At 43.9% G+C, this 21,355-nt stretch overlaps 1 protein-coding gene across 2 annotated transcripts in view; it reads left to right on the forward strand.

Moving 5' to 3' along the window:
• Positions 1–21,355, forward strand: part of RSPH10B (radial spoke head 10 homolog B) — a 51,113-nt gene that overhangs the window by 14,049 nt on the left and 15,709 nt on the right. For both annotated transcript variants that reach the window (XM_059414402.1, XM_059414403.1), the window contains exons 7-15: positions 726–846; positions 7,660–7,836; positions 8,893–9,052; positions 9,606–9,727; positions 13,340–13,529; positions 15,181–15,295; positions 16,443–16,522; positions 16,630–16,778; positions 19,290–19,397. In XM_059414402.1, the coding sequence (XP_059270385.1) occupies positions 726–846; positions 7,660–7,836; positions 8,893–9,052; positions 9,606–9,727; positions 13,340–13,529; positions 15,181–15,295; positions 16,443–16,522; positions 16,630–16,778; positions 19,290–19,397 (1,222 nt within the window). The remainder of the gene's footprint in view (positions 1–725; positions 847–7,659; positions 7,837–8,892; positions 9,053–9,605; positions 9,728–13,339; positions 13,530–15,180; positions 15,296–16,442; positions 16,523–16,629; positions 16,779–19,289; positions 19,398–21,355) is intronic.

Genomic DNA, 21,355 nt, shown 5'->3' on the forward strand with positions numbered 1-21,355 from the left:
AATAACAGTTTTGCTTTTTCACAGGTAGAAACTGTCTTTGTTCTCTATTAATCATGAAGACTCTTGACATAGTTGCTTGATTATATTTTTTTATTTTTATTTTTTTAAATAAAGATTTTATTTATTTATTTGACAGAGTGAGAGAGCACAAGCAGGGGGAGGGGCAGAGGGAGATGGAGAGGGAGAAGCATGCTCCCTGCTAAGCAAGGAGCCTGTAGTGGAACTCAATCCCAGGACCCTGAGATCATGACCTAAGCCAGAGGCAGATGCTTAACTGACTGAGCCACCCCAGTGGCCCCATTTTCTTGATTTTAAATTGAACTGATAGGCCAACTCTTAAAATATTTGACTCTATTTTGGGGGAGAAATGTTAACTAATCATAACACCACAGGGAGATCTTACAGGCACAAGGGTTGGATTTCTTCAAAGGTGTCGAGAGAAGAAGCTTAAAAGGAAGTCTTTTTTTTTTTTTTTTTTTAAGATTTTCCTTCATTTATTTGACAGAGATCACAAGTAGGCAGGCAGAGAGAGGAGAGGAAGCAGGCTCCCCACTGAGCAGAGAGCCCGATGCGGGGCTCGATCCCAGGACCCTGAGATCATGACCTGAGCCGAAAGCAGAGGCTTTAACCCACTGAGCCACCCGGTGCCCCAAAAGAAAGTCTTCTTAAAGAGAAGTATGATATTAAAAAATAACTGATTATTTTCAATTTTTTTTTTGTCCCAGTTACAAATCCGGAAACATATATGAAGGTCAGTGGGAAAACAACATGCGCCACGGGGAAGGCAGGATGAGGTGGCTGACGGCGAACGAGGAGTACACGGGTCAGTGGGAGAAGGGCGTCCAGGTAGGGCACCTGCTCGTGTGAACCCAACACACCCAGGAGGGGACCCTGCTGCTCCTTAGCACGTGGGTCTCTCCCTATATCCTCCGATAACCTAAACCTAAGCTCTGCTAACTCTAGAACCCCAAAGTATGATTTACTGGTCCAAACCATCTTTTAAGCGTACCGTGTCATCATGTAGGTTTCTCTGAAGGTCTTACACGCAGGCGAGGTCCCGGCACGGACAAGTCTGTAATTCCCACGGCCGCCGTGCGGACCGAGACTGTTCTCTACACCTTCGAAGCTGTGTATTTCCTGCACAGAAAAAAAAAGGCTTTATATGGTTAAGTGTATGTGGTTCTCATAATATCTGCATAATCGAATAATATCTCCTTAACCCCTGTCACCTCTTTGCCTCCTCCCTCCAACCATCTTCCCTCGGGTGACCCACCGTTTGTTCTCCATAGTTAAGAATCTGTTTCTTGCTTTGAGACTCTCTCTTTCTCTCTCACTTCCTCCCCTTGCTTGTTTATTTCTTCAGTGCCACATAGGAGTGAAATCCTGGTATTTGTCATCGTCTGACTTATTTCACTGAGCATTTTGCTCTCTAGCTCTGTCCGTGTCTTTGCAAATGGTAAGATTTCATTCTCTTTTTTTTTTTTTTAAGATTGTATTTATTTATTTGACAAATAGGGATCACAAGTAGGCAGAGAGGCAAGCAGAGAGAGAGGGGGAAGCAGGCTCGCTGCTGAGCAGAGAGCCTGATGCGGGGCTCGATCCCAGGACCCTGAGATCATGACCTGAGCTGAAGGCAGAAGCTTAACCCATTGAGCCGCCAGCGTGCCCCTAGAAGCTTTTTATTTTGATGAAGTCCAGTACTTTATTTTTGCTTTTGTTTCCTTCGCTTCAGGAGACCCATCCTCTAAGAAGTTATTATGGTTGATGTCAAAGAGGTTACTGCCTGTGTTCTCTTATAGGATTTTTAAGGTTTCAGATCTCATACTGAGGTCTTAAATCCATTTTGAATTTATTTTTGAGTTGATATAAGAAAGTGATCCAATTTCATTCTTTTGCCTGTTGCTGTCCCGTTTTCCCAACACCATTTGTTGAAGAGGCTTTCCCCATTGGATGTTCTTTCCAGCTTTGTTGAAGATTAGTTGACTGTATAGTTGTGGGTTTGTGTCTGGATTTTCTCTTCTGTTCCATTGTGTTTCTTTTTGTGTTGGTACCATACTGTGTTGATCACTGCAGCTTTGTATTATAACTTCAAGTTCAGAATTGTGATGCCTCCAGCTTTGCTTTGCCTTTTCAAGATTGCTCTTTGGGGTCCTTTGTGGTTCCATACAAGTTTTAGGCTTGTTTGTTCTAGCTGTGTGAAAAATGCAGTTGGTATTTTGATAGGGGTTACATCAAACATGTAGACTGCTTTGGACAGTATAGACATTTTAACAATGTTCTTCCAATCCAGGAGCATGGAATGTCTTTCCATTGGTGTCATCTTCAGTTTCTTTCACCAAATTCTACAGTTTTCAGAGTACAGGTCTTTCACCTCTTTGGTTAGGTTGATTCCCAGGGATCTTATTATTTTTGTTCCAATTGTAAATGGGTTTTCTGAATTTCTGCTGCTTCATTATAGATGCGTAGAAATGCAGCATGTTCCTGTAGATTGATTTTGTGTCCTGCAGCTTTATTGAATTCATGTATCAGTCCTAGCAGTTTTTTGGTGGAGTCTTTTGGGTTTTCTATATCATGTCATCTGAAAATAGTGAACGTTTTACTTTTTCCTTACTGATTTGGATGTCTTTTATAAATTCTTTTTGTTGTCTGGTCACTGTGGCTAGCACTTCTAGTAACGTGTTGAATGACAGTGTTGAGAGTGGACATCCTGACTGTAGAGGAAAAACTCTCTTTTTCCCCATTAAGGAAGATATTAGCTGTGGGTTTTTCATATGTGGCCTTTATTATGTTGAGTTATGTTCCCTTCAAAGCTACTTTGTCAAAGTGCTTATCATGAATGGATGTTGGTACTTTGTCAAATGCTTTTCCTACATCTATTGAAATGATCATGTGGTTCTCACCCTTTCTCCTACTGATGTGCTGAATCACACTGATTGATTTGCAAATATCTATCCACCCTTACAACCCAGAAATAAATCCCACTGGATTGTGGTGAATGAAGTTTTTCACGTTAGTTTGTTTTTGTGTTGTTGTTCCAGGAGAGAGGGCATGGTGTGTGAGTGGGGCAGGGGGCATTGGCAGAGGGAGAGAAAGAATCCTAAGCAGGCTCCACACTCAGTGCAGAGCCCCATATGGGGCTTGATCTCTTGGCCCCAAGATCATGACCTGAGTCAAAATCAGGAGTCGGACGCTTAGCCAGCTGAGCCACGCAGGCACCCCATCTGTATGTTCTTGAATAAGTTTTGGAAGTTTGTATTATTGAAGAAACTTGTCCATTGCATAGAAATTTATTGGCACAAGGTTGTTCATAGTAGTCTCTCCTGGGGATGCCTTGGTGGCTCAGTAAGTCATACATTTGTCTTCAGCTTGGGTCATGATCCCAGAGTCCTGGGATCGAGTTCTGTGTGGGGCTCCCTGCTCAGTGGGGAGACTGCTTCTCCCTCTACCTGCCACTCTCCCCCCTTGTGCTCTCTTCTCTCTCTCTGACAAATAAACGAAATAAATAAATGAATAAAATCTTTAAAAATTTTTTTAAAATAAACATATAATGTATTATTAGCCCCAGGGGTACAGGTCTGTGAATCGCCAGGTTTACACACCTCACAGCACTCACCATAGCACATACCCTCCCCAATGTCCATAACCCCACCCCCTTCTCCTGACCCCCTCCCCCCAGCAACCCTCAGTTTGTTCTGTGAGATTAAGAGTCTCTTATGGTTTGTCTCCCTCCCGATCATCTTGTTTCATTTATTCTTTTCCAACCCCCCAAACCCCGCACGTTGCATTTCCATGTCCTAATATCATGGAGATCATATGATAGTTGTTTTTCTCCGATTGACTTATTTCGCTTAGCATAATACCCTCTAGTTCCATCAACGTCGTTGCAAATGGCAAGCTTTCATTTCTTTTGATGGCTGCATAGTATTCCATTGTATATATATACCACATCTTCTTTATTCATTCATCCGTTGATGGACATCTAGGTTCTTTCCATAGTTTGGCTATCATGGACATTGCTGCTATAAACATTTGGGTGCACGTGCCCCTTTGGATCACTACATTTGTATCTTTAGGGTAAAGAGCCAGTAGTGCAATTGCTGGGTCATAGGGTAGCTCTATTTTCAACTTTTTGAGGAACCTCCATGCTGTTTTCCAGAGCGGTTGCACCAGCTTGCATTCCCACCAACAGTGTAGGAGGGTTCCCCTTTCTCTCCATCCTCGCCAGCATCTGTCATTTCCTGACTTGTTCATTTTAGCCCTTCTGACTGGTGTCAGGTGGTATCTCATGGTGGTTTTGATTTGTATTTCTCTGATGCCAAGTGATGTGGCGCCTTTTTTCAGGTGTCTGTTGGCCATCTGGATGTCTTCTTTGCAGAAATGTCCATTCATGTCCTCTGCCCTAAATGAATAAAATCTTTAAAAAAAGAACTTGTTTTTTAAAAAAAAGTCTCTTGTTATTCTTTTAATATATATTATATGGGATCTATAGTGATGTTCTCTCTTTCTCCCAGTACCAGTGATTTATGTTTTCTCTTTTGTCTTCGGTCTTGCTACAGGTGTATCCATGTCATGAAAATTCTTTAAGAGCCAGTCTTGGTGTTACTTATTTTCTCTTGAGATTTTTCAGTTTTTAATTTGATACCCACTCTTTGCTCTTACCTTCTTTCTTCATTCTTTGGGTTTAACACACTCTTCTTTCCCTTGCGTTGTGGGATGGAAGCTTTATTGATTTGAGACATTTCTTCTTTTCTAATATAAGCATTTAATACTAATTTTTTTCCTCTTAACGTTGCTTTCTCTGCATCCTCCTAATTCTGATATGTTTTCGTTTTTGTTCAGTTCAAAATATTTTCTAATGTTCCTGTGACTTCCTCTTTAACCTGCAAATTGTTTTGACATACGTTGTTAAGTTCCCAAATAGTTGGAGGTTTTTCCAGCCATCTTTCTGTTGCTGATTTTTTATTTAATTCCACTGTGGTTAGAGAACATACTTTGTATGACTACATTTCTCTTAAATATGCTGTGGTTTATTTTTGTGGCCCAGAATATGGTCTGTCTTGGTGAATGTTGTGTTTTTTCTGCTTTTGTTGAATGGAGTGTTCTGTGGATGCCAATTAGATCAAGTCGGTTGATAGTGTTGCTCAGGTCTTCTAGGTCATATTCCTTATTTTCTGTTTATTTTTTTCTACCCGTTTCTGAGATAAGAGTGGTGAAGTGTTGAAGTGTAATTGTAGATTCATCTATTTCTTTCAAATCTATCAATTTTTGCTTTATAGATTTTTAAGTTCTGTTAAGTGCATTCATGTTTAAGATTGTTACATCTTCTTGGGGTGCCTGGGTGGCTCAGTGGGTTAAGCCGCTGCCTTCGGCTCAGGTCATGATCTCAGGGTCCTGGGATCGAGTCCCACATCGGGCTCTCTGCTCAGCGGGGAGCCTGCTTCCCCCCCCCCCTCTCTGCCAGCCTCTCTACCTACCTGTGATCTCTCTCTGTCAAATAAATAAAATAAAATCTTAAAAAAAAAAAAAAAGATTGTTACATCTTCTTGGTGGATTGACCCTTTTTTTTATTTAAAAAAATTTAATTTATTTATTTGACAGAGGGAAACAGCAAGAGAAGGAATACAAGCAAGGGGAGTGGGAGAGGGAGAAGCAGGCTTCCCTCCAAGCAGGGAGCCTGATGCAGGGCTCGATCCCAGGACTGTGGGATCATGACCTGAGCTGAAGGCAAATGCTTAACCAACTGAGCCACCCACGTGCCCCTAAATAAATAAATCTTAAAAAAAAAAGGAATACAGTACAAGTCACATATATAATTTATATAATTTATCATCTTGTCTTGCTCCTCTTTAGCTCTGATAGTTTCTGTTTCTCTTAAGTCATTTTTTGACATCAATATAACCATTCCATATTTTTATTTTTTAAAGATTTTATTTATTTATTTGACAGAGAGAGAGAGATCACAAGTAGGCAGAGAGGCAGGCAGAGAGAGAGGGGAAAGCAGGCTCCCTGCTGAACAGAGAGCCTGACGCGGGGCTCGATCCCAGGACACTGAGATCATGACCTGAGCTGAAGGCAGAGGCTCAACCCACTGAACCAACCAGATGCCCCATAACCATTCCATCTTTATTTATTTATTTATTTTTATTTGACAGACAGAGATCACAAGTAGGCAGAGAGGCAGGCAGAGAGAGAGGGAAGAGGAAGCAGGCTCCCTGATGAGCAGAGAGTCCAATGTGGGGCTTGATCCCAGGACCCTGGGATCATGACCTGAGCCAAAGGCATAGGCTTTAACCCACTGAGCTACCCAGGCGTCCCACCATTCCATCTTTTTTTAAAAAATTTTTTAATTGTGATAAAATACAGATAAAAAAATTTACCATCTTGATCACGTTAAGTGTCCAATTCAGGGGCATTAAGTACATTCATACTGTTGTGCGTACCATCTGTCTCCACAACTCTTTCTTCTTTCCAAATGGAGACTCTGTCCCCATCAAACAGTCACTCCCCATCTCTTTTCCTCCTTCCTCCATCCCTAGCACCCACCATCTACTTTCTGTCCCTATGAATCTGACTCATCTTGGTATCTCGTATAAGTAGAATTAGAGAGTATCTGTCCTTTTGCAACTGGTTTATTTCACTTAGCATAATGTCTTCAAGGTTCATGCATCTTATAGTATGTAATTTCCTTCCTTCTTAAGACTGAATAATATTCCATTGTATGTTTATATCATCCATTTGTTTATTCATTCATCCATCAATGGACACCTGGTTTGCTTCCACCTTCTGGTTATTGCAAATAATGTTTTTATGAACGTGAGTGCCCAAATATTTGTTTGAGTCCCTGTTTTCAGTTCTTTTTAGCATCTACCCAGAAGTTCTAGGAAGAGCTACACAAAATCATCCCATTGTTGAAAAAATTGTGTATTTATATGTGTTATATGTCCATATAATATGTTGATTTGGTACGTATAATTGAACATGCCTGGGGAAAATATGGATGAATTTTCAGACTTTTAAATTCTGGTTACCTCTACAAAATGGGATTGAAGAGGGCATTTGAAAAAAAATAAATTTGTATGTTAAAAATAAATTAAATTTAAGGTAATAGTTTATCAATATCAAGCTAAGCACTAGCTTGTATTGTAAAGATCTTCAATCTTTACATCCAACCTGCAGGATAGATGTTATTTTCATTTTGTAGATGAAACCCAGAGGGCTTTAAATAATTTACCTTGGATCAAAAGGTTGTAAGTAGATGGCACAGAGGCTGAACCTAAGTCTGTACGACTCTAAAATCTGTGTTCTTTGTCCTTTCCAATGTGTCATTGTATTTGATCTATTGACTGAGTTTTATTGTAATTTTAGAAGATTTTATTTATTTATTTATTTATTTATTTATTTATTTATTTTTGAGACCGAGAGGGGGAGGGAGAAAAACACAAGTGGGGGGAGGGAGAGGGACAAGCAGACTCCACGTGGAACGCAGAGCCTGACACTGGGCTCCGTCTCCGGACCCCACGATCACGACCTGAGCCAAAATCAAGAGTCAGAGGCTTGACACACTGAGCCACCCAGGTGCCCCTACTGACCAAATTTTAAATGGATTCAGGTAAAAAGAGGAACTATTTTGAGCATTTCTCATGGCAATTTCCTTTTCAGAATGGCTTTGGAACGTACTCCTGGTTTCTGAAGAGAATCCCCAACTCCCAATACCCTTTGAGAAATGAATATGTAGGAGAGTTTGTAGATGGATATCGTCATGGCCGTGGAAAGTTCTACTATGCCAGTGGAGCTGTTTATGAGGGAGAATGGGTCTCCAACAAAAAACATGGCATGGTGAGTGCAGACGTGTGAAGAACACATTTTATAGATTTTATAAAGCAAATGAAATGCCATTAAAAGGCATGTCATTCTCTGTCTGGTAAAAAGCATAATCCATTTTTGCATGAATAACTTATTGTTTTGTTAAGATGATTACATGAATTTTAAAATAATTTCTGGGGCACCTGGGTGGCTCAGTGGGTTAAAGCCCCTGCCTTCAGCTTGGGTCCTGATCCCAGGGTCCTGGGATCAAGCCCCAAGTTGGGCTTTCTGCTCAGCAGAGGGCCTGCTTCCTCCTCCCTCTGCCTGCCTCTCTGCCTACTTGTGATCCCTGTCTGTCAAATAAATAAATAAAGTCTTTTAAAAAATAAAATAAAATAAAATAAAATAATTTCCAACATATCATCTGTGTCCTGTATATTTAGAAGTTATTTACTTAGTTTATGTTATGTACATACATGTCTGTGTTAGGTGATTTTGGTCACAAGGAACGGAAAAATCTAGCTTAATCAGACAAAACTGTGAAAGAACAAGTGGGTTTGATTCAGCAACTCCGTGATGTCAGGAGTTTTCTTCCATCTACCCAGGATGTCTCTTACCATGATGTCAGCTTCACCCCTCTGCTGCTCCTCCCTCATGACCACAAAATGGATGCTGTGGTTCCAGGCTTCACATCCACATACCACACTAAGTAGAAGGAGAGAAGAAACTCTTTTCTGAGAAGCTTCCCACAAATGACTTGGATCATCTCCTTACCTCTCCATCAGACTGACTCTTGGCTTGTGTTGGACAATCCAATAGAGCCCCTATTTGGGGATGGGCACTCTGCCGGTCACTGGTATAGTTTAACAAGGCACCTTCTGTTATCTGGGGGTAGCTGGGGAGAGGCTGTGGAGCAGATAGAGGAGGAGGAGGAAGAAGAGAGAGGATTTAACACAGTGGCTGGAGACTCTAGGAGCCTAAGTGCTAAGTGCATGTCTTAAAAACAAACAAAAACCTCCAAACCCTCGAAAATGGTACAGATGTAGATTATCAGTGGATTTCCTGAACTGTGCATCTTTTTGTCTGCAGGGCCGATTAACTTTTAAGAATGGGCGTGTGTATAATGGCTTGTTTTCCAATGACCACATAGTGGAGTTTCCAAATCTCGAAGTTGAGTTCTTAAGTCACCTGGACCTGTCTTCAGACCTGTCCTTCAAGAACTGGCACCCTGCATCCTCCCTCAGTGCTGGTAAGGGGGTGGGCTCCTGGCAGGTGTATGCAAATTAACTTCTCTTATCAGTGGAATCTGCTCATCAAAATACAAAGACTACTTCAGGAAACAGAATTTTCCTGGGGAGGGGTGGTGGGGAGGACTACTTTCTTAGGAGGTTTTTTAAATACTCTTATTTCCCACTTGGGTGGAAAATCATTTCCACATAACACTGGAAAAAAAAAAATTTTTTTTATCTTCCAAAAGCATTTTCTTTTCTTTTCTCCAAAGCACTTTAATTTACTAGTTGAAATGGTCACATTGATGACTTTTTTTTTTTAAAGATTTTATTTATTTATTTGACAGAGAACACAAGTAGGCAGAGAGGCAGGCAGAGAAAGAGAGAGAGAGAGAGAAGCAGGCTCTGCACTGAGCAGAGAGCCCGATGCGGGGCTCGATCCCAGGACCCTGGGATCATGACCTGGGCTGAAGGCAGAGGCTTTAACCCGCTGAGCCACCCAGGCGCCCCCACATTGATGACTTTTAACATTGCTTTTCACCACCATCCCTTCTATTTGCCTTTATTTGCTAGAGATTATCAGGAAGCTTGACGGCAGTGAAAGCAATTCTGTATTAGGGTCAAGCATTGAGCTAAATCTCAGTTTGCTGCTGAGTATGTATCCTGAGAAAGATCAAGCGGAGGAAAAGAAGCAGGTAAAAACCTTTCATATTTTTATATGTTTGTATTTTAGGCTTGAATATTAACAGAGTCTCCCCAGGCTTGGGAAAATACAGCCGAGGGGGGCTGTCCTGTGTTGAATGTCTTCTAGGAGCCCCATCGATGCTTTGTGTGCCATTTCATTTAATTTGCAAGGAAACCCTAGGGAACATGCTTTGTGAGAAAACAGAAGCCCAGATAGAGAGACTTGGTGAATTAATTACATGCAAGTTACCCTCACCCCCAGCTTGGTCTCAAGGCCAAGGCTGTGGCCACCCCAACCATAGGACCTTAATTCTGGTGTGCATTATTATGGGCTGCTGGGATTCCAAAGAACTTCAAGCTCCTAGAAATCAGTACAAGTCTAGAAAAGCTTAAAGACAGAGAAAATTATGTGTACCTGACTTCATCTGATTAACAAGTGGAAAATAACATCCACGAAATTACACGTTAGTATCGTGATCCCTGCTTTGACTGGGGCTTGCTGGATTTTTCTGTAAAAGCATTGTTAATGGCGTGGCTTGCAACAGGAGAACCATCGGTACCTCAAAAGTGCAAGGCAGGCACCCCTTTGCTCTCCTGCTATCCCGTCTCCTCTGGCCCCAGTTCCTGTGGGTCTCAAAAGACATGACTCTTCACCCCCCGCCCCATTCTCCTCTCTTCTTCTGGCCAACGATGTAATTCGGGCTCCTGGGGTTGGCTCACTTGATCTGCTGCCAGATTCTTGTTAAAGAACAAAACAAACCAAACCTATCATGACTTTCTCTAGTTAGGAGACTAATGCACAATACTTGTAGGAAATTTAAAAAAATGCACATAAGAAAAAGTAGAAGAGAATCTCCACCCGGACAAAATCTGGTGACCATCTTTCCGGTTTTGTTTTGGGCAAACGTAATTAGAATTGGAGTATTCTGCTCATATAATCTCTTGTTTTTGTGTATTGAATCATAGCTCTTCAGTGCCATTAGGTAGTTTCCTATAATATAATTTTTAGGTGAATAAATAAGCATGCATGGATTCACTCAAGAAGGAGGGATATTCTTACAGTTTCCTCTTCCTCCTCTCCCTCCCTGTATACTTATGTATCATTCACTTTCCACGTCAAAACAGGTAGGTCTTCAAAAAAAACCTGTGAATTTAAAAATATATATCTTGACTGTTTTATAATTACAAACGTAGCACATGCTCTTTATTTATTTATTTTTAAAGATTTAATTAATTTATTTATTTGAGAGAGAGAGAGAGAGAGCATGAGAGGGGAGAAGGTCAGAGGGAGAAGCAGACTCGCCATGGAGCTGGGGAGCCTGATGTGGGACTTGATCCTGGAACTCCAGGATCATGACCTGAGCCAAAGGAGGTCGCCTAACCTGCTGAGCCACCCAGGCGCCCAGCACATGCTCTTTAAAGAAAATTCGAACATTGTAGAACTAGGATCTCGAAAGTCAAAAAAAAGTCCTGTAACTTGACACTTTGGAAACACCTCTAAACGTGTTCCATGACTACCTGGTATTTCATAATATGGACAATATTACAATCTAGGTAGAGAAACTTCCATTTTTTTCTAACCTTTCGTGAGGACTTCAGACTCTCAGAAGAGCTGCTGGAGCCTGGATTTGTCCCTGTCACAGGCTTCTCCACATGTGAGCATCTCCCATGGCCACTGAACAGGGCCCCAAAGCCAAGCCCCGGGCCTTGCTGCCACACTGAAACGAAGTTGTGGACTTCACTTGAATTTCACTTTTCCTCACAATGTCCCTTTTTGTGTCCCAAGATCCTACCCAGGACCCCACGCTGCCTGTGGCGGTCACATCTAACTTCCTCTGTCTGTGATGGAGCCTTCACCTTCCATGGTCCTTCATGATCTCCAGACTTTGGAAGGTTCTGGAAAGCTCTATTGGCTGTCTAGCTCCATACTGTTCCATGCTGCTGGTAGCTGTGTGTATTCAGGACCTCCAAGGAGGGACAGCAACCTGCCTCGCCAACCTGCCCCTAGCAGTCCCCTCTTCCTCTCCTAGGATAATGGCCAGCACATCAGCAGAAAGCCCTTTGCTCTGGGCATGTTTCCAAACGCCTTTATTTTGCTAAATCCTCCCACAGCCTATGGGCAGAACTGTGACTGTCCCACTTTGCCCAGGAGGGAGATGGGGCGGAGCACAGGGACAGCCTTTCTTCAGGGCAGGCTGCCCTCCTGGCATTCCTGGACACCTCAACCTCTCTGCCCTCCCCCGACCCCTTCCCAGCCTCCACTGGGAGGCCTGCTGACTGTGAAGTGATTTGTTCTGTGCTCCGAGGTGGAGTTCAAGTACAGTGTCCTCCAGAGAAGTTCCTCCTTGGAACCCACCTGTCCCTCCTCAGCGGCTCTGTTCCACCAGTGGTATTTCCTTATGGTATCTTTACCAGGTTTAAAGCTTCATGAAGAAAATCCTGCATTCTACTCTAGAACAAGGCTTTAGATAAGGCAGCTTTGGCATGTTTATCCAACCGGATTGAATTTTAGAAAGTAGGAGTTACTGCTGGGAGGGACAGATGCCTGACGCAACTGCCCAAGGGGGGACTTCTCCATCTCCTTGGGGATCCCCAGACAGCGTAGGTCACATTTCCTGAATAATTCACTTGGGAGGGCGAGACACAGGGTAAGTGGTCTTGGAGAACAGGACACTGCATAGGCTGCAGGGTTGCACGTATGGGAAGGTCAGGGTCACATCAGGTTGGGGAGAATTATAGAAGGTGACTGGGGATGGAGAGGAAGGTTAATTACGAGTGTGAGTATCGTCTATTTCAGACAGCAGGAAGTCTGATGTTAGTTGTATGTTTTTAAAATCAACCAAGCCCGGGGCGTGTCAGTCAGTTAAGTGTCTGACTCATGATCTCAGCTCTGGTCTTGATCTCATGGTTGTGAGTTGGAGCCCCACTTCGGGCTCCACACTGGGCACAGAGTCTATTAAACAAACAAACAACCAGCCTTGCAGTCCCAAGATAAGCACCGCTCGGTGTGGCATAGAATTTTAGGTACTGGGGCGCCTGGGTGGCTCAGTGGGTTAAAGCCTCTGCCTTCGACTCAGGTCATGATCCTAGAGTCCTGGGATGGAGCCCCACATCAGGCTCTCTGCTCCACAGGGATCCTGCTTCCTCCTCTCTCTCTGCCTGCCTCTCTGCCTACTTGTGATCTCTCTCTGTCAAATAAATAAATAAAATCTTAAAAAAAAAAGAATTTTAGGTATTGCTAGATTTCATATACTCCTATTTTGTTGAGGATTTTTATGCCTATCTTCATGAAAGATACTGATCTGTAGACAAGAGGGTTTTATTGCTGCTCATTCAAACAGGATGCTATCACATAGCAGTATGAAAGCAATTTCATTGTACTGATAACAGCTTTTTTTTTTGGTAACAGCAAATTTTTCAGTGTTTACTTTAATGAGAAATGCATTTTATTGGCCTGGGGTTGAGTGGGGGGAATATGACATTTGTTGAGCTCATACAGCGATAAAAGGTAAATGTTACTATGTCATACGTGTTATCTCATTAAATTTACAAAACAGGCGTTGTTTCTTTTACTTTTGTTCTTATTAGGCAAGACTAAGACATGCATGGTTTTCTCTTTGTAGGTAGAATATGCTGTCTTAAGAAATATTACAGAATTGAGAAGAATTTATAGCTTTTACAGCAGCCTAGGGTGTGATCGCTCTCTGGATAACACTTTCCTGATGACAAAGCTTCACTTCTGGAGGTTTCTCAAAGACTGCAAATTTCACCACCATAAGATAACTCTTGCTGATATGGACAGAGTATTAAGTAGTGAGTATTCTAGGTCCTTTGTGTCTTTTTGGTTATTATTTTTTTTAAGATTTATTTATTTGAGAGAGAGAGCGAGCAAGAGAGCGTGCGTGAGCAGGGGGGGGAGGGGCAGAAGGAGTGGGAGAAGCAGACCCTGAGATCATGACCTGAGCCAAAGGCAGATACTTAACCGACTGAGCCAGCCAGGCGCCCCAACATCTTTTGGTTCAAAGAATAGCATGACATCATGTCACTACGAAACCAGTCAAGAAACGGGGAGACGGGGGAGGAAGGCAAATGCTGCGAGACCTTCCAGAAATCAACACACGGGGGTCTTCTCAAGTTCCTTAAAATGTATTTGAGACGATCTCGTGAAATTACGGCAGCAGTAAAAGACCGCCTGCAGCGGGGCCTGTGGGCCGAATCCAGTCCCCTGTCTGTTCTTATAAATAAAGTTTTATTGGAACACAGCCATGCCCATTTTCTCATGCATGGTCTGCGGCTGTTTTTGCCCTGTGATACCAGAACAACCAGAGGGGTTGTGACAGAGACTGTGTGGCCTACAAAGCCTAAAATATGTGCTGCTGGCTCTTGATGGAGAAGTTTGCCTGCCCCTGATCTATCAAACCTGCCAACACTGTGAGATCAGAAGCAGAGAGGATCGGGGAGGGCTTGGCGCAGCCGTGAAAACACTTGAGGTCGTCTTGGGCTTGGGCTTGGGCTTGATTTCAAAAGCGAAAGTTCATGCAATAAATAAACTTAATAGTATTGAAAGTGTTCCTTCTTTCAGCTAAATTCTGGGAAGCAGGCCTTGAAAACTTCAAATTATCTATTTGAACCACAGAATATTAGAACTAATACCTATTTCCCTGAAATTTAAGTGCTTGACAAAGACTTAGAATCCATTTAGAATTAGAATCATTAGTCAGATGAGGCTCAAACCACCCAGAAAAACACTGGCACAAGGTATCTTATAAGTTTCTTGAAAAATGACCAGATTGCGATTTTTCGAGCAGTACTTAAGTTTTAGGTGGATGTGTATATGCTGTTCACAGTACTCGCTAGGAAAAAAAAGATACTCATACTCAGTTCTTTGAATTGTATACCAGGAACAAATAAAATAGGTTTTAAAAAACACCAGGCATCAGGAATAAAATCTTGATCTGAAACTAGAAATACATTCTATGTTAATTGAATTTAAATTTTTTTTTAATAGATTTTATGTATTTATTTGCCAGAGATCACAAGTAGGCAGAGAGGCAGGCAGAGAGAGAGAGGAGAAATCAGGCTCCCCGCAGAGCAGAGAGCCCAATGCGGGGTTGATCTCAGGACCCTGAGATCATGACCTGAGCCGAAGGCAGAGGATTAATCCACTGAGCCACCCAGGTGCCCCTAAATTTTTTTTTTTTTTAAGAAGAATAAAATCATGGTATGTTCAAAACATGGTATTATATATGAATGTTTCTAAGAGGGTAAATCTTAAAAGTCCTCAAGAATGAACGAGAAATTTTTATAACTGTGTAGGTGAATGATGTCAACAAGACTTATTGTGGTGGTTATTTTGTAACGTAGAGTGAATCATACCGCACACCTGAAACTAATACAACATTATATGTCAATGATACCTCAATTAAAAAATACTAAGCATCCTTTCCAATTTTCTTTATTTCAGCCAACAATGACATTCCAGTGGAAGAAATCCATTCTCCATTTACAACAATACTTTTGAGAACATTTCTGAATTATCTCCTACAGTTGGCTTACCACATCCACCACAAAGAATACCAGTAAGTACTGCTTCCAGAGCGCTGAGAGGGTGGCGCAGTAACTTTTCTGCTTTTCTTCGATGTGCGGTATCACTTTACATACTTCAGAAACGAAGGGCCAGAAACAAAAGGGTTTTATAAATATTAACCACAAAACCATGAGATACCAGATTAGAATTTGGAAGACCCCTCAGATAGGAGTCATGTTTCCATCCTGAATACTGTTCCTAGAGTTTTAATCAGAAATGGTCAACACCAACTCTTCCTTTTTTTTTTTTTTTTAAAGATTTTATTTATCTCCTAGAGAGGGAACAAGCAGGGGAAGTGACAGAGGGAGAAGCAGCCTTCCTGCCGAGCCCTGCTGCCACATCCCAGGACCCCGGGATCATGACCTGAGCGGAAGGCAGATGCTTAACGACTGAGCCACCCAGGCGCCCCAATACCAACCTTTCCTTAGGGCAGAATTTCCTGTCTTTCTCAGAAAAATGGATACTACATCTTGGAAAAAAAAAACTTTTAAATTTTGAAATAAATTTAGTTTTATGGACGTGTTGCCATGTTAGTATGGTGATTCCTAGACACCTGTCCCTCAGCTTCCTTAGCAATCTTACGCAACCATGGTGCACTTATCAAAGTGAAGAAATGAACGTTGGTGTAATACTGTTAGCGAAATCATAGACTTCACTAGGGTTTCCTAAATTTTCCCACTGATGTCCCTTCCATGTTCCTTGTTCTTTGCATTTTGCTGTCCTACCTCCTGAGTCCCTACAACCTGTGATAGTTTCTTGGATTTTGTCTTTCATGACCTTGACACTTTGGAAGACCGTCGGTCACTTATTTTGTGAAATGTCCCTTGACTTTGATTTGCTGATGTGTTTTCATCATTGCGCTGAGGCTTGGGTTTGGGGGAAGAATACCATGGAGGCAAACGGCCCTTGGCATCATATCCGATCAGGGGTACGTGACATCGGACTGTCTTATTGCCGGTGATCCCAACCCTGATCGCTCGGTTAAAGTGGTGGCAGCCAGAATTCTCGACCGTAAACACACTCTTTCTCCCTTTCTGTGCTCTCGTTCGAAGCAAACTGCTAAGTCCACTCCACACTCAGGGAGAGGACAGTTAGGTTCTACCTCCCGGACAGAGGGGTGACTAGCTCTGTCTCGACAGAAACAGAAGCCCATCGCTCTTTCTGTGTTTTACCAAACTGATGACTGAGAACATTCACCCGAATGCCTGCCGTGTAAAAGGTAAAAATATAAAACCAACAGCGTTATATTTATTTTCAATTTTTTACCCTCCAACATGTAGCTGTGTAATCAGTTTTTGGTTGTTTATCTTTCCCTCGTGTCTTTAGGCAGCTTATTCAGCGGGCAGCAGCAGACGCTCTATTCCATGACCTACATCGACAAGTGCTGGGAAATCTACACAGTTCACTGCAGACCACACGCAGCTCCTCCCCACGAGCCCTCCATGAAGATGCGACACTTCCTCTGGATGTTGAAAGTAACCACTTATGACCGAGACTGGTTTTATAGTAATAAGAATTTTGGCTTTTTTTTTTTTTTCCTTTTTGAGGGAGAGCATGTGCTCATGCGTTGGGAGGGGAGAAGCAGAGGGAGAGGGAGAGAACAAATCTCAGCTGATTTCCTTGCCCAGGATGGAGCCTGACTCAAGGCTCGATCTCGTGACCCTGAGATCATGATCTGAGCTGAAATCAAGAGTCAGACGCTTAACTGACCGAGCCACCCAGAGACGCCCTGGCGTTTGGGTTTTCATTAAAGAGATATTCCGGCTCTGGTACCCAAATGATGAGGTGAATATCCTTGATGGATTTTCATAGCCACTGAATGTTTGTTGAGCCTCTTTGGGCAGAAGCGAGTCATTCCAAGGATCTTCGACAGACCTGAGGCAGAGGGAGCACTGGCTCCGTGTGCCAGTGAGGGAGGGGCATGGGCAGCCCCAGTGCCTTTGCGGATGCAGACCTTGCCATGGAAGAGAAGACAGGGTGGGGAGGTAAGGGAATGTCATCTAAAAAAATGATCGTTGATCAAAAAGTAATTTAAAGAAGTTATTAGTTTATAAAGCAGGACATCTAGTTCATACAATATTCTTTTTTAAAAAAGATTTTATTTGGGCGCCTGGGTGGCTTAGTGGGTTAGGCCGCTGCCTTCGGCTCAGGTCATGATCTCAGGGTCCTGGGATCGAGTCCCGCATCAGGCTCTCTGCTCAGCAGGGAGCCTGCTTCCTCCTCTCTCTCTCTGCCTACTTGTAATCTCTCTCTGTCAAATAAATAAATAAAATCTTTAAAAAAAAAAAGATTTTATTTGACAGAGAGCACAAGAGAGGGAACACAAGCAGCAGGAGTGGGAGAGGGAGAAGCAGGCTTCCCGCTGAGCAGGGAGCCTGATGCGGGGCTCGATCCCAAGACCCTGGGATCATAACCTGAGCTGAAGGCAGAGGCTTAACAACTGAGCCACCCAAGTGTCCCTTCACCCAATATTCTTGTACTAACTATTGGTGGTTTTTGTTTTGACTTACACCCGTGGGTATATAAATAAGAAAATGAGAAGAGTTGGAATACTAATAGGGAATAGAGTGCTTTTAAAAAGCCTTAACAGGGATGCCTGGGTGGCTCAGTTGGTTGGACGACTGCCTTCAGCTCAGGTCATGATCCCGGAATCGCAGGATCGAATCCCACATCGGGCTCCCAGCTCCATGGGGAGTCTGCTTCTCCCTCTGACCTTCTCGCTCATGCTCTCTCTCACTGTCTCTCTCTCTCAAATAAATAAATAAATAAATAAATAAATCTTTAAAAAAAAAAATAAAAAGCCTTAACAGTGTCGGATGTGTACAGAAAACAGTCTGTCACCTAGTGTCTACTACAGGAAAAGAGCTTGTTAGCAGTGTGTGAGTTTTGTACAGCTGTTTATTTGCTCACTTCCCCCTTTTCTTCACGGCCTCTGATTGAAGTGATGAGGTCATCCGTCCCCCTAGATGGCTCAGACTTCCGGTCCCAGCTGGCGGCATCTTCCCAGAGTTCATTACCATGTTCTTCTCTCCCCCATGTCTCCACTAACGCGGTACAGTTAGAGGCTTGTTGGGATTCTGGGTTTCTTCCCCTGTCAAAGACACAGGTGGTTCTGTGTAATTCCATTGCGTCACCTCAGGAATGTTCCTGGTTAGGGATGTTGAGATGGGCCAGCGGGTTCACGTGGAGTCGGCATGATCCTTAGGTTAGAACACATAAAGCCTGGTTTGCATGGTGCTTAGGAGGGCGGGTCAGCTTGGAGCCGGCCCCTGGCCAGCCCTTGTTTTCAGCAGCACTAAAGTAGGGGAGACTGCGTGTCCTGGGCCAGATGCTCTCTGGTTCATTATCTCTGAGCGCAAAGCTTCTGTTTGCAGCTCTGATGCGGGCAGGGTCTTCTCAGCGAGTGTTCCTGTGTTCAGCCCTCCCTGGAGTGTTACTTTTGGGGGCCTCCTTCTTGAGTGTCGACAGCCTCCTGATTTCCTGAGTCCCCCAGTTCAGTGTTTCCCCACCTGTGCAGCTGGGAGGTATCTCACATCTGGATCACCCACTCTCCCAACCCCTCTGTCCTGTGTTTATGCCTCTAAAGGCACTTTTCTTTTTAGAGGGACCGGGGAAGGTCTAGAGGGGTAAATAGTATTGTTAATCTAGAATGTTTTTCAAAAGGATCAGTTTCAAAGACACCCATTTCTAGAACATCTATGTATAGTGTTACATGGGTATAAATTAAACATTAAAACTATGTAGCTGTTTAGCAGTACCTGGGTGACTCAGTCAGTTAAGCGTCTGCCTTCGGCTCAGGTCATGATCTCAGGGTCCTGGGATCGAGTCCCGAGTTGGGCTCCCTGCTCAGTGGGGAGCCTGCTTCTCCCTCTCCTGCTCCCCCTGCTTGTGCTCTCTCTCTCTCAAATAAATTAAAATAACCTTTTTAAAAATATAACGATTTGTAGTTATAGGCCATTTTGGTTTAATTGGTTATTTCTTTGCAGGATTTTAAAATGATAAATAAAGAATTAACAGCAACCAAGTTTGTGGAAGTCATCGCAGAGGATAATCCTTTCATACATGACGGCGTTGACAGCAACTTCGAACCCGAGGTTTGTAAAGCGACGTCACAACTAATGCAGATGCAATTTAGGCTGTTTTGCTTTGGATACTGAGAACCAAGATGTGACCAAAAAGCCTTCTAACCCGAGTACGTAACTATGTGTACGCCTGTGTGTGTGTGTACACACACGTGCATGTACCCGTGTTTGTCTATACGGCTCTATCTCCTTGATCGCATGAGAAAACTAGAGTTAATATAAAAAAGAATATTTCAGACGTCAGGAAATAATGAGTGAAGTCAAAAGAATATAAAACGACAGTTGACCCTCGAACGACGCAAGGGTTAGGGACGCCGACACCCCCCCCACAGTCAGAAGTTCAGGTATAACTTTGACCCCCCAGTACTTCACTACTCATAGCCTGGTGTGGACCGAAAGCCCTGCCAATAACACGAATAGGCGATTAACACACATTTTGTATTTCATGCTGTTTTCTTATAGTAAAGTGACCTAAAGAAAAGAAAACATTAAGAACATCATAAGGAAAACACGCTGTAATCCACGTGTGGATTAAAACCTATACATCATGGGCCCCCCGCAGTTCACACCCGCCTCGTTCAAGGGTCAAGTGTACGATGCTAGTTCTTGGATCATGGAGCAAGTTAATACATGCGTATGTCTCCCAGGCTCACCCGTCCTGCACCTGTCAGAGACACTCACTGATCCCCTCCAGTGAATGAGTCTAAGTGTCTTTGCTTTCCCGCACTCTTTGCCGAGGGGCTCTGGGCAAGTGGGCCACTCCAGGCTCGGTCTTTTCTTCTGTACGTGGAAGTGGGGCGACTAGTCGATCCCTGTTTTCAGGATGCGCTCTTCCTCCCGATGTCCCCTCCCCCGGGCCCTGCGGCCACGAGTCCACTCTTTGTCCCCATGCCCTTGCTTCTTCTGGACAGGTCCTAAAGATGGCTAAACGGCTAATGCTGTTTGCGTTCAGGTCCCCAGTGACCCCCGTGGTGACACCCACCCAGGGGGCCCTGCCTTGGTGCCTGAAATGCTGTCCCTGCCCCCTCAGACACGTTCTTCTCTCTGTGTCCCTGGTCTTCCATTTCCCTCACCGCCGGTGCCTTTCTGACTTCTTGCCACACCCGTCCTGTCCAAGTGTCCTAGACTCACACCAGGGTCCCCTTCTCTAGCTGTGCTCACCCCTCATCTCATAATCTTAACTGCCACCGTTCTGAGGACGAGGCCAGCGTTTGTGTCTCCATCCTGAATCATGCTCTCCAGCCCCTAGGGCTTCTAGCAGCCCAGAATGTCCCACCTTTGGGACTTCCGTCCCCTGCCTGCGCACCTCAGCCCCCCGTGTGTGGAGTGGGGGACAGCACCCCAGCCTTTGGTTGCCAGGCCCCGTCCCTGTCTGAGCGACTCCTCTCTGTCATACCCCACATTCAGATCTTCAGGAGATCCTGTTGGCTCCACCTCCAGAGCATTTCTAGAAGGTGGTTCCTCCCACCACTTGCACTGCCTCTGCCCAGGCTGACCGTCACTTGGAAAGCTGCCCACTCACGTTCCTAATGCACCCCTTCTCCTCCTCCTTCCCAGGGCAGCGGCCGGGTCACGTCACTCCCCTGCCCACACCCCCCAGGCTTCCCATCTCACTGGGAGCGCAGGCCCTCATGACACGGATGATGCCACCTCTCTGAGTCCTTGACTGACCACCGAGTCACACCTACCTCTGTCTGCCCTGTCCCCGGAACATACATGTCACGCTCCTATCTCCGATCATTTGGACTCGCTGTGGCCCACTCTGCCATTTCTGGGGGGAGCTTAAATAATCAAACTGTGGTGCCTGCTGTTCTGAAAGCCAGTGGTGAGAAATAAGGTAGAGCTGGTTTCTCCCGGGGCCGTGGGAAAGGCTGTGCTCCAGGCCTCTCCCTCTGGCTCGTAGGCGGCCATCGTCTCCCTGTGTCCATAATCTTTTAAATGTTGTAGTTTTTGTTGCAAATTGGTGTGTG

The sequence above is a fragment of the Mustela nigripes genome, chromosome 11 (assembly GCF_022355385.1).
Source record: "Mustela nigripes isolate SB6536 chromosome 11, MUSNIG.SB6536, whole genome shotgun sequence".
Classification (NCBI taxonomy): domain Eukaryota; kingdom Metazoa; phylum Chordata; class Mammalia; order Carnivora; family Mustelidae; genus Mustela; species Mustela nigripes.